The sequence below is a fragment of the Haematobia irritans genome, chromosome 3 (assembly GCF_050003625.1).
Source record: "Haematobia irritans isolate KBUSLIRL chromosome 3, ASM5000362v1, whole genome shotgun sequence".
NCBI classification, from domain to species: Eukaryota; Metazoa; Arthropoda; class Insecta; order Diptera; family Muscidae; genus Haematobia; species Haematobia irritans.
In genome coordinates, this window is record NC_134399.1 from 88436716 (window position 1) to 88450367 (window position 13652).

The 13652-nt window shown below is 34.5% G+C and overlaps 1 protein-coding gene across 1 annotated transcript; it reads right to left on the reverse strand.

The window, feature by feature from the left end:
- Positions 1 to 937: 937 nt before the first annotated feature.
- On the reverse strand, positions 938 to 1979 carry LOC142228809 (uncharacterized). Its single transcript, XM_075299330.1, has 2 exons — positions 1498 to 1979; positions 938 to 1428 (listed from the first exon to the last, which is right to left on the reverse strand). The coding sequence occupies exons 1-2, from the start codon at positions 1873 to 1875 to the stop codon at positions 1057 to 1059; spliced, it is 750 nt and encodes a 249-aa protein (XP_075155445.1). The 5' UTR covers positions 1876 to 1979; the 3' UTR covers positions 938 to 1056.
- Between the last annotated feature and the right edge of the window lie 11673 nt (positions 1980 to 13652).

The following is a 13652-nucleotide window of genomic DNA, read 5'->3' on the forward strand; positions in this document are numbered from 1 at the left end:
CTGGCTGCCAATATATCTAACTCAACCTAACCAATGTACTCCCTCTCGAGATAAAGGAGACATTATTCTTTCTAAAAACTCGCAAACTGGCTGAGGCATAATGTTGCAACAAATGTTGACATAAATATGTACTATCACCAGCAACGGGCATAGATGACGCCTCGAAGCTTGGACCTCCACCGAAGCAGTAAATGTTCGCTCGAAGATTCTTTTTAACAATACCCACAAATTGAATGGTTGAAGTAGTACACCATTCAATTTGGGTGTATTGGTAAAAAGAATTGGGGGTATGGGATTTATTTAGGATCTCACACTGAAAAACAAACATGTCCGGTTCCAAAGATTGTATCTTTAGACTATTGATTCCAACCAAAGTATAGGAAAATAGAATTCATAAAATTCCTCTAGATTTCAAATTTCAGACAAATTGGATAAAAACTACGATTTCTATAAGCCCAAGACCCCAAATCGGGAGGTCGATTTATATGGGGACTATATCAAAACCTGGACCGATATAGCCCATCTTCGAACCTGACCTGCCTGCAGACAAAAGACGAGTTTGTGCAAAATTTCAGCACGATTGCTTCATTATTGAAGACTGCAGCGTGATTACAACAGACAGACAGACAGCCAGACAGACAGACGGACAGACATGGTTATATCGTCTTAGAATTTCTCCCTGATCAAGAATATATACTTTATATAGTCGGAAATCGATATTTCGATGTGTTACAAACGGCATGACAAAGTTTTTATACCCCCGTCACCATTCTACGGTGGTGGGTATATAAAGCTTATTTCAGAGAAATGCGTCATCTATGCTAAGCAAAATTCGCATACATATTTGAAGGACATGAAATCTTTGGTCTCACGTCAATATTTTTTTTAGTGCATGTAGTCGACTCCGTCCGACTTTAACTGGTTTTTAACTGGTATATTTTTAAAAGCATGCAATATATTCCTTTATTTGCGATGTCAACACGTTTCGTTATAACTTTTCATATTTTTTCGAGATAATTTTGGTTTTTACATAATTGTTGCCAATTTTATTGAAATTTAAAATTTAATCAAGCGTGGAGATCCTTTAAAGATATCCTCCTCAGGTTTAATGTCAATAGGAGTAGAAAGAGTTGTTGGAGAGCCTGTTGGCTCCGAGGTGTCCACAGTAGTTGAGGGGACATCTTCAGTCGAAGAACCTTCTGTTACCGTAGGTGAAGGAGCTGCAGTTGTTGGAATGGGAGTATCATTCAATATACAGGAATTCAACTCAGCATAAGCTTGAGTCGATTCCTTCTCATATTCCACCTTAGCTTTGGATTCACACAACTGCTCAATGGTCTGAGCTTGACGGATTTGCTCTTGCAGAAGAGCATATTGTGATGTAGCATTGGTGGATACAGTATACAATGTTTTGGCTTCAGTTGGACCCTAAACACAAAAGTGGTAATTATTATCTAGAGTCCCAAGGAAGAACACATCTTCATGTTTATTACCCACCTGATTTATATAACATTGGAAAATACTGTCGGCTGTAGCTGCATTTTCACACTGGGTAAGAATGGCACACGAATCATTTACTGTTTTGGCCAATTGGTCACGTTGTTCGGCTGTAGCATCGATGGCGGCCTGTTGTGACATCTGGAAAGCAGTAGTACAATTACCCAATTCATACTGGTATTCTTGGGCTGCTTCATCGATTAAGGGAATATAGTAGTTGAAACATTCCAAAGTTCTTGAAGGATTATCTTGTAGTGTCTGACTGGTACTAGCCAAAAAGTTCAGAATACTACGTTCGGGAACGAGAATATTTTGGCCACCAGACACCATAGCTACACAGGCTATGGTAAAAATAATGAAACTCTTTTGGAAAATCATGATCTGTTTTCTAACTTTTCAAATTAAATAGATTCGTTTTTCTTTTATAGACAAATATCACTGTTCGCTTAAAAATTTTTTAGCAACAACTGTTTGATAATATGTGAATGCAAACGTTTTTATAGTTTGCCCAATCACATCGATTAGACACTATATACATACATAGAAAAATGTGTCCATCATTAATGCTTCTATGCAACATCGATTTAGGCCTCATATCTCTATAGCAAAATATTGTTAAAAATTTTATTTGGACAGTGATTATGGCCATGAGTAACAAAATGCTAACCCAGCAAACATTTTTTTAGTTTTAAATTGAGAATATAAAGGGTTAACAAAGAGTCGTTAACAGAGAATGAACTTAGGGAGCCGAGCTGCCTTCGGCTATTTTTGGGCAGTCGACGACGCCGTCAATTAGGTCGGCAATTTAAAGAAATACGAACACCAGGTATGAATTAAATTAAAATTTGATTCACATTTGGTTGTTGAATTAATCTCGTAAATGTAGGCCAGAGTCGACAAGAAAAATTTTGTATCGGCCAAGCAGCTTCCACCGTTGGGTGAAACGGAATGCTAGCCACGAGCCACCATGGTGCAATGGTTAGCATTCCAGTCTGGCATACAAAGGGACATGGGTTCAATCCCAGTTTCGACAAAACACAATAAGAAAGAATTTTCTTCGCAAAAAGAACGAAAAAAATTGTTATTGTTTTACAAACAAAGATACTTTTCAAAAAGAACTTTTCAAAGAAACGAAGTGTTACGTTCTTTTAACGACATTTATTCTTCATAGTTGTATGTAAAACTTGTATTATGAAAAATGTTCGTATTTTTCTATGAAACCGTTTCGTAATCTTTATGAAAATGTTTTATGAAATAAAACGTACGAAAACAAGTATATACAGCAGTATGTTCGACAGGCCGAATCTTAAATACCCACCAACATGATTCAAATATAATAAAATAAAATTTCCTTTGAAAACTCTTCGTCATAGGTTTGATAATCTATAGAATCTTAGGGGGTTTGATGACAGATATTCTCCTAAGCAGATATTCTCAACCAGTATGCTTCCCGAAGATAAATTTAAAGATTCTATCTGTTAAGACGAGATCAGATCCTGCATTTATTACAATCATTTTTATTTAAGTGTCTCGTGTAAGTGTGCCAGAAAATGATCAAATAACGCTTTGAAATTTGGAAATTTTACTTTCAGTTTCATGCAATTTTCATGATCAGTGCGACTTCTATACTCTAAAGAAGTGAAGTCCGTCTATATTTGGAGGCCTTTCAAAATGGACCGATAAAAACGGAATCTGTTACAATTTCAGCAAATCATAACATGGACCGATACTCAACATTTTCACCACACCTATATGTAGTTCAAAAATATCTCTATATTACCTCAAAATACCTATATATATCGGTCTGTATGGGAGCTAAAAGGTTGGCTGATAAGTTCCCGGTCTAACAAAGAAAAACATATTTTTTTTGTCAAAATTCGTTTTTATTATTCAACATAGTTCCCTTCAAGAGCGATACAACGATTGTAACGACCTTCCAATTTCATTTTGGTAGTACTCCTTCGGTTTTGCCTCAAAATAGGCCTCAGTTTCGGCGATCACCTCCTCATTGCAGCCAAATTTTTTCCCTCCGATCATCCTTTTGAGGTCTGAGAACAAGAAAAAGTCGCTGGGGGCCAGATCTGGAGAATACGGTGGGTGGGGAAGCAATTCGAAGCCCAATTCATGATTTTTTGCATCGTTCTCAATGACTTGTGGGACGGTGCGTTGTCTTGGTGGAACAACACTTTCTTCTTCTTCATATGGGGCCGTTTTGCCGTGATTTCGACCTTCAAACGCTCCAATAACGCCATATAATAGTCACTGTTGATGGTTTTTCCCTTCTCAAGATAAAAAGTACGATAACAAGTATATACAGCAGTATGTTTATTACAATCATTGGATTTATTACAATCATTTTTATTTAAGTGTCTCGTGTAAGTGTGCCAGAAAATGATCAAATAACGCTTTGAAATTTGGAAATTTTACTTTCAGTTTCATGCAATTTTCATGATCAGTGCGCCTTCTATACTCTAAAGAAGTGAAGTCGGTCTATAGGGAGGCCTTTCAAAATGGACCGATAAAAACGGAATCTGTTACAATTTCAGCAAATCATAACATGGACCGATACTCAACATTTTCGCCACACCTATATGTAGTTCAAAAATATCTCTATATTACCTCAAAATACCTATATACCTCGGTCTGTATGGGAGCTAAAAGGTTGGCTGATAAGTTCCCGGTCTAACAAAGAAAAACACATTTTTTTGTCAAAATTCGTTTTTATACCCTCCACCATAGGATGGGGGGTATATTAACTTTGTCATTCCGTTTGTAACACATCGAAATATTGCTCTAAGACCCCATTCTCTAAGAAATTCTGAGTCGATCTGAGCATGTCCGTCCGTCCGTCCGTCCGTCCGTCTGTTGAAATCACGCTAACTTTCGAACGAAACAAGCTATCGACTTGAAACTTGGCACAAGGAGTTGTTATTGATGTAGGTCGGGTGGTATTGCAAATGGGCCATATCGGTCCACTTTTACGTATAGCCCCCATAGAAACGGACCCCCAAATTTGGCTTGCGAGGCCTAAGAGCAGCAAATTTCATCCGATCTGGCTGAAATTTGGTACATGGTGTTAGCATATGGTCTCTAACAACCATGCAGAAATTGGTCCACATCGGTCCATAATTATATATAGCCCCCATATAAACGGACCCCCAAATTTGGCTTGCGAGGCCTCTAAGAGAAGCAAATTTCATCCGATCTGGCTGAAATTTGGTACATGGTGTTAGCATATGGTCTCTAACAACCATGCAAAAATTGGTCCGCATCGGTCCATAATTATATATAGCCCCAATATAAACGGACCACCAAATTTGGCTTGCGAGGCCTCTAAGAGAAGCAAATTTCATCCGATCTGGCTGAAATTTGGTACATGGTGTTAGCATATGGTATCTAACAACCATGCAAAAATTGGTCCGCATCGGTCCATAATTATATATAGCCACATCGGTCCATAATTATATGGTGCCTTTTGGAGAAGCAAAATTCATCCGATCTGGTTGAAATTTGGTACGTATATGATATTTAACAACCATGCCAAAAGTGGTCCATATCAGTCATATATACCGACATAAAACCGATCCCGAGATTTGGTTTTGCAGCCTCTTGGAGGAGCAAATTTCATCCGAGTCAGTTGAAATTTGGTACATTGTGCTACTATATGGCCGTTAACAACCATTCCTAACAAGGTCCATATCGGTCTATAGTTATATATAGCCCTCAGATAAATCGATCCCCAATCACACAAAAATTGGTCCATATCAAGTTCATAATTCTATATAGCCCCGATATAAGCGACCCCCATATTTCAATTCTGGCTTTCTACGTACCGTGCAAAAGTTCATATCGATTCGTAATTATTTGTAGATTTACCTATATATAACTTTTTTGTCTAATATATACGTATGGACTAACTCACAATTTAGAAAGCGATGTTAAGAAGTTTTAAGATACCACAACCCAAGTAATTCGATTGTGGATGACAGTCTTTCGTAGAAGTTTCTACGCAATCCATGGTGGAGGGTACATAAGATTCGGCCTGGCCAAACTTACGGTCGTATATACTTGTTATTATTCAACATAGTTCCCTTCAACAGCGATACAACGATTATAACGACCTTCCAATTTTTTGATACCATTTTGGTAGTACTACTTCGGTTTTGCCTCAAAATAGGCCTCAGTTTCGGCGATCACCTCTTCATTGCAGCCAAATTTTTCTCCTGCGAGCATCCTTTTGAGGTCTGAGAACAAGAAAAAGTCTGCTGGGGGCCAGACCTGGAGAATACGGTGGGTGGGGAAGCAATTCGAAGCCCAATTCATGAATTTTTGCCATCGTTCTCAATGACTTGTGGCACGGTGCGTTGTCTTGGTGGAACAACACTTTATTCTTCTTCATATGGAACCGTTTCTATCCGATGTCCCTGCTATAACAGGTTGGCTGATAAGTCCACGGTCTAACACATAGATGGCGTCGCTAGTATTATGTTTATATAGTACCAACCTTCAAATGATTCGTGTCAAAATTTGACGTCTGTAAGTCAATTAGTTTGTGAAATAGAGCGTCTTTTGTGAAGCAACTTTTGTTATTGTGAAAAAAATTGAAAACAGGAATTTCGTGTTTTGATAAAATACTGTTTTCTGAAGGGAAAAATACGGTGGAAGCAAAAACTTGGCTTGATAATGAGTTTCCGGACTCTGTCCCAGGGAAATCAACAATAATTGATTGGTATGCAAAATTCAAGCGTGGTGAAATGAGCACGGAGGACGGTGAACGCAGTGGACGCTCGAAAGAGGTGGTTACCGACGAAAACATCAAAAAAATCCACAAAATGATTTTGAATGATCGTAAAATGAAGTTGATCGAGATAAGAGATGCCTTAAAGATATCAAAGGAACGTGTTGGTCATATCATTCATCAATATTTGGATATGCGCACCCAAAGAAGGAATATGATCACCTCAACCATGTTTCAAGAGCAAAATGTTATTTTTGAATGGTGACCATGTAACATGTTTGTCGCAACCATGTTATTTTCTCGGAGATTATGTGTCTGATTTCGGCAAGCATATTATTTTTGGTGAGAAAAGAACATTTTTGCCATAAACATGTTACATGGTCACCATCCAAAAATAACATTTTGCTCTTGAAACATGGTTGAGGTGATCATATTCCTTCTCTGCGTGCGGAAGCTATGTGCAAAATGGGTGCCGAGCTCACATTTGACCAAAAACAACAACGTGTTGATGATTCTGAGCGGTGTTTGCAGCTGTTAACTCGTAATACACCCTAGTTTTTCCGTCGATATTTGACAATGGATGAAACATGGCTCCATCACTACACTCCTGAGTCCAATCGACAGTCGGCTGAGTGGACAGCGACCGGTGAACCGTCTCCGAAGCGTGGAAAGACTCAAAAGTCCGCTGGCAAAGTAATGGCCTCTGTTTTTTGGGATGCGCATGGAATAATTTCTATCGATTATCTTGAGAAGGGAAAAACCATCAACAGTGACTATTATATGGCGTTATTGGAGCGTTTGAAGGTCGAAATCGCGGCCCCATATGAAGAAGAAGAAAGTGTTGTTCCACCAAGACAACGCACCGTCCCACAAGTCATTGAGAACGATGCAAAAAATCATGAATTGGGCTTCGAATTGCTTCCCCACCCACCGTATTCTCAAGATCTGGCCCCCAGCGACTTTTTCTTGTTCTCAGACCTCAAAAGGATGCTCGCAGGGAAAAGATTTGGCTGCAATGAGGAGGTGATCGCCGAAACTGAGGCCTATTTTGAGGCAAAGCCGAAGGAGTACTACCAAATTGAAATTGGAAGGTCGTTACAATCGTTTTATCGCTCTTGAAGGGAACTATGTTGAATAATAAAAACGAATTTTGACAAAAAAAAATGTGTTTTTCTTTGTTAGACCGGGGACTTATCAGCCAACCTGTAATGCTCAATATCCTTAATCGTTTCAAGAGTTTTGGAAATATTTAATAATAAATTCGCAAACTTTTGTTATTGAAATTAATCGTTTAATATGAAACTCAAAATGGAAGCAGACGTTTTAAAACCGTCTCTTAGATCTATCAATTCAATGCAATCTTCCATTTAATATAATTTCAACTAAAGTGTTATGCTGGGTTTATTTATTTATACCCAAAAATATTCAATCAAAATGACAATCACAAATGAATGATGTTTCTATCATTATCAAATCATTAACTCAAGTGTGATAATACGACGTAGAAGATACGTAAGACCGAACATTGGCTGGTGAGTGATATCTACCGAACTACGACATTCCTAGAATCAACTCTCGTGTTTGTGTGTGCTCGAGTAATTCTTAACCGTTTTTCAAATCTCAAGCGGATATAGCTATAAAATTAAAACTCATAAATACGTAATTATAAAATAGATTGATATTTACATTGTCATCTTTGCCGACACATGCGACAATTGTTGCCAAATTATTTACCATGAGTCATTTTTTATTTCGTTTTTTTTTTGTTTTTAATTTCTTGTTATCAATTTTATAGATTTACAAAAATGGATTTTTTTAATAATAATTTCATTCGTAGTGTATTCCACTGCAATATCAGTTACAGTAGCCACCACGAATTTATGAGCCAATACTTGTAGATATGCCATAAAAGTTGACACTTTTGGCAGGTATGATAAGATGGGATGTAATCCCATTAATCTTGTTTAGATTCTAAAGAGATTTTTTGCGTTAATTAGGTTTTCACCAAAGATTCTTTACGCTTGAAAGAAATAAATTTGTTGAAAGAAATAAAAATACTATACTTCAAATTCAAGACTTCTTGATCATTAACTTGATAATCCTAAACAAGTACACCCAGAGATGGAATATGATCACCCCAACCATGTTCCAAGAGCAAAATGTTACTTTTTCACGGAAAACATGTAGCATGTTTGTCGAAACCATGTTCTTTTCTCGGAAATTATGTATCTGATTTCAGAAAGCATGTTATGTTTGACGAGAAAAGAATATTTTAGCGACGTATTGCATTGTTGTTAACACAACAAACCAAATTTTCAACCGAATCGAATGAAATTTGTTCCTCCAAGATGTGATGAATCGCAATTTTTTGTTTGCTCTGTATAAAAAAAAACGTTTGGAAAACGTGTACCGAAAATGTTTTTCTTTTGTTAAATTTTTTTGAATTTCTTCGAAAATTTTAAACTTTTATCACCAAAAAAATTCGTTTGTTACAAAATTTTTATTTTTTCAATAGAAAAATTATTTTTGAACCAACAATACTGTCCATTTCGCTTATATCAAGCACTGTTCTTTCCTGACTTTAAGTCTTTAATAAGACACATTTTACAGTTCATAGTAAAAATTTAATATAGTAGTATGTAATGTTAAACATCTTTTCGGAATATGTCGAACGTATCTGGAATATCTGTAAAAAAAAAACAACAAAAAAACTCTTTGGAGTTCAGTGGAGTTCAGTCGAAGCAGGTCTCGAACCCACGACCCTTGGCATGCAAGGCGGACGTAGCAACCACTGCTCCACGGTGCCCAACTAAATGTTTGTTTCTGTTAAATAAAGTTTGTTTAATCGGCTCGTGGGCGCCGCAAGCTATGATATATATATATATATATATATATATATATATATATATATATATATATATATATATATATATATATATATATATATATATATATATATATATATATATATATATATATACTTATATGGATACTTAGCTATTGATGACAATAACAGCTACGTAGCTCAGTGGATAGTGTGCTGGCTTACAAATTGCAAGGTCCGCGGTTCGATTCTCCGTCCAGGCGAAAGGTAAAATTTTAAAGATTTATAAAATCGTATAATTTCTTCTACATTGTTTGTATTACAGAAAAAGGTGCTATTTAAGAACTAAAAAACCTCGTGGAAGTGAGAAAGATGTGAAGGAAAATGCAATTAGCCAGAAAAGATAATTTTTTGAATTAGTCTTTATGAAATTGTTTTTACATCCTGGAAAAGAATAAACGTTTATCACAAACAGTATACATTTTTCTTCCAAATAAACTTCCTAACAGCGAAAAGCAAATTAGAAACGAACTTTGTTTGTCTAAAATTTCGTTTGGGAGGAAAGAATTATTTTTGCGTGTATAAATACATTTAATTACTTTAAAAAACCCAGTAAGCTTTGATTTTGAAAATTTGTTTTAAGAAAAATGAAAATGACTGGGAGAAAAAAAGTAGGCTTTGATTTTTGAATTTGAAAGGAGGTGCAAAATTATATGGAAAGAGAACTTTGAAAATTTTGAAACTAGATAGCACATATGGCCCCAAGCACATATGGCCCCATTTAAACTTGAACCGCACACTAGATATGCTAGTGTTCTCAAGACGTCAGATATCACTTCTGATATCTGCTATAACGGGTCGCTGGCTGATAGGCGAATTTGCAAAAACTATTGGTGCGAAGTATAATGACTACTGTATGAGCTGTGTGAGTGTCCTGCATTTTGTGTAAGGCGTAAGCGAATTTTAGGGGCATATAGCTTTAAATTACTGGCGGACCTGGAAAACATTAACTTAAGTAGTCTGTTAATGTTTTTGGAACCATCTGGTTGGTTCAACAAAAGAAAACAATAGTGAAGGTTCAGTTGTTAAAACTAGAAGTACCCATATGTAATAGGTACTTTTAGTTAAATGTGGTATCACAATTAGTCTAAGTGATCCTGAAACTTAATCGGGCTGCCACTTTAACCTAACCTAACTTAACCTACTGAAAATTTTGTCAAAATTTGATTTATATAGAAATTTTTTGTCAAAATTTTATTTTTATAGAAAATTTTGTTCTCTAGAAATTTTTATCAAAATTTCATTTCTATAGAAAATTTTGTCAAAATTTTATTTCTATAGAAAATATTGTCAAAATGCTATTTCTATAGAAAATTTTGTTAAAAAATTTATTTCTATAGAAAATTTTGTCAAAAATTTATTTTCATTGAAAATTGTATCAAAATTTTATTTTCATAGAAAATTTTGTCAGAATTTTATTTATATAGAAAATTTTGTCAAAATTTTATTTCTATAGAACTTTTTTTGTCAAAATTTTATATTCATAGGAAATTTTGTCAAAATTTTATTTCTATAGAAAATTTTGGTAGAATTTTATTTCTATAGAAAATATTGTCAAAAATTTATTTTCATAGAAAATTTTATCAAAATTTTATTTTCATAGAAAATTTTGTCAAAATTTTATTTCTATAAAAAATTTTGTCAGAATTTTATTTTTATAGAAAATTTTGTTAAAAAATGTATTTCTATAGAAAATTTTGTTAAAAAATGTATTTCTATAGAAAATATTGTCAAAAATTTATTTTCATAGCTATTTGTTATCAAAATTTTATTTATTCGGCTTTTATTTATAGGGCTTTGCCCAAATAAATTTGACAAACATTCTTTTCCTCTGTTGGTTAAGCTACACTTGTAGTTTAGTTAATGCATGGTTTTAAGCTGAAATAAAAAAACAACAACAAAATTTTATTTATATAAAAAATTTTGTCAAAATTTTGTTTTCATAGAAAATTTTGTCAAAATTTTATTTTCAGTGAAAGTTTTGCCAAAATTTTATTTTAGACAATTTTATCAAAATTTTATTTTTATAGGAAACTTTCTCAAAACTTTGTAACTGTAGAAAATGTTTGCACATTTTTATTTCTTTAGAACATTTTTGTAAGACTTGATTTTTATAGAACATTTTTGGCAATTTTTGTTTATAGTAAATTCTTGCAAATTTTTATTTCTCAATAAATTTTAGCAAAACTTAAGTTCTATACAAAATTTCCTCAACATTTTATTTCTATAGAAGATTTTGTTAAAATTTTATTTCTATAGAAAATTGTACCTCTTAATTTGAGAGTCAATCAATAAGAGTTTTTGATCAAATTGTTGAAGATCGTTACCCCATTATATACGTAAATATTAAAGATCTTTATTTTTATTTTTAAATAAAAACATAGAATATTTTTTTTTATATACGGCAAAAAAAATATAGGAGTTAACATCACCAGGCTCCTCTAAGCGATCTTTTCTTTCCAATTTAAATTTATCTATGATTATGATTATAATTAGCTACCTACCAATACCATCCGACCTACGTCAATAAAAACTACATGTGCCAAGTTTCAAGTCGATAGCTTGTTTCGTTCGGAAGGGAGCGAACGTGGTGCAATGGTTAGCATGCCCGCCTTGCATACACAAGGTCGTGGGTTCGAATTCTGCTTCGACCGAACACCAAAAAGTTTTTCAGTGGTGGATTATTCCACTTCAGCAATGCTGGTGACATTTCTGTATGTTTATAAGCTGCTCTAAGTGGTTTCACTGCAACGTGGAACGCCGTTCGGACTCGGCTATAAAAATGAGGTCCCTTGTAATTAAGCTTAACATGATATCGGGCAGCAATCATTGATAAGAGAGAAGTTCACCACTGTGGTATCACAATGCACTGAATAGCCTGATACATCGGGCTGCCACCTGACCTAACCTTGGTTCGGAAGTTAGCGTGATTTCAACAGATGGAGGGACGGTCATATCCAGATCGACGCAGAATTTCACCACGACCATAATATTAATACTACATCAAACCCCAGACATTTTATATATTATTAAGTAACCCGCTACGACGAAGAGTTTTCAAAGTAAACTATTATATTTGATTCATGGTGGTGGGTATTTAAGATTCGGACCGGCTGAAGTTACTGCTCCATATACTTTTTTCCTTTACTTTTAGTTAATTTTTTCTTGTATTGAAATTTCCTGGTTTTATGCTCTGCGAAAAACTCAAAATGTGGAGTACAAGAGGGTTACTTGATAATATATAGAATTTTAGGGGGTTTGATGAGAGATATTCTCCCCAGCACATCAGTTCAACCAGTACGCTTCCCGAAGATATATTTAAAGATTCTACCTATGAAGACTAAATCAGATTCTGGATTTATAAGAACCAATTTTGTTTGAGTTTTAGAGAAATCGTAAACATATCGTGTAAATGATGAAATAACGCGTTGATTTGAAATCTTAAATATGTAGATCTTTACTGCCATTATTTAAATGATTACGAAGAGTAAAATCCTCCCTCAAGAAGTGAAATCGGTCTATATCGATGCGTTACCGAATGGATGGGGAGACCGGTCTATGATAGGATCAATAGATTTACAAATTCACGACGATCGGACAAAAATTGTGGTGTATACGCCCTAAAAAAAATCGCTTCTCTAACATATGTTCCAAACATATTTTGCAGGAAGCACATATATTATTGGATACTGCCGACACATTAATATGTTTGTTTTATGTGAACATATTATATGTTTGGAAGCATTTTGAGCCCAAAAATATTATATGCTTGGACGAATTTTCCCCAAAGAAGATTGTGCTCATTCCCACACATAATTTTCACTTCCACGAAATTTTTTAGTTTTTTGCACCTTTTGCTGTAATACAAATAATGTTGAAGATATTATTAAATTTTATAAATTTTACCTTCCGCCTGGACGGAGAATCGAACCGATGGCCATACAGTTTGTAAGCCAACACACTATTCACTGGGCTACGTAGCTGTTATAGTCACCAGTAGACAATTATCGTTATAAGTTAGACTTATATAGCATAGTTTGCAGCGCCCACGAGCCCATGCAAACATAACATTATTTAACAAAAACATACATTTGTTGGCAAAGTGGAGCAGTGGTTAGCATTCAATCCCTGCTCCGACCGAACACAATTTTTTTTTAATTTACACATTTATATTTATATTTATACTATATTAAATTTTTGTAATGAAACTTCGAAATGTGGGTTATTAAAGATTTACAGTCAGAAAAAGTTCTTGATATTAACGAAATGGACTGGGCTTTTGGATAAAATATTATTTTTATTGCAAAATAACAGTTTTATAACAAAAAAACTGTTTTTGGTATAAAAGTTTGAACTTTTGGAAGGAATTCAAAAACTCTAACAAAAGAAGAACGTGGAGTCGAGTATAAACATACATAAATAATTTTATTATATACACATAAATTTATTTTAAATGCATTTAAAACTTATTGTGTTATGTACTTAATTTTATTTTTTACCTTTAAGGCCGGTATTAAGTTGGCATTATCGCTC

Coding starts and splice junctions, on each gene's coding strand:
- LOC142228809 (XM_075299330.1), bottom strand. CDS start 1,875: ATGATTTTCCAAAAGAGTTTCATTATTTTTACCATAGCCTGTGTAGCT. Junction 1,429..1,497: donor TCCAATGTTATATAAATCAG/GTGGGTAATAAA, acceptor TTTTGTGTTTAG/GGTCCAACTGAAGCCAAAAC.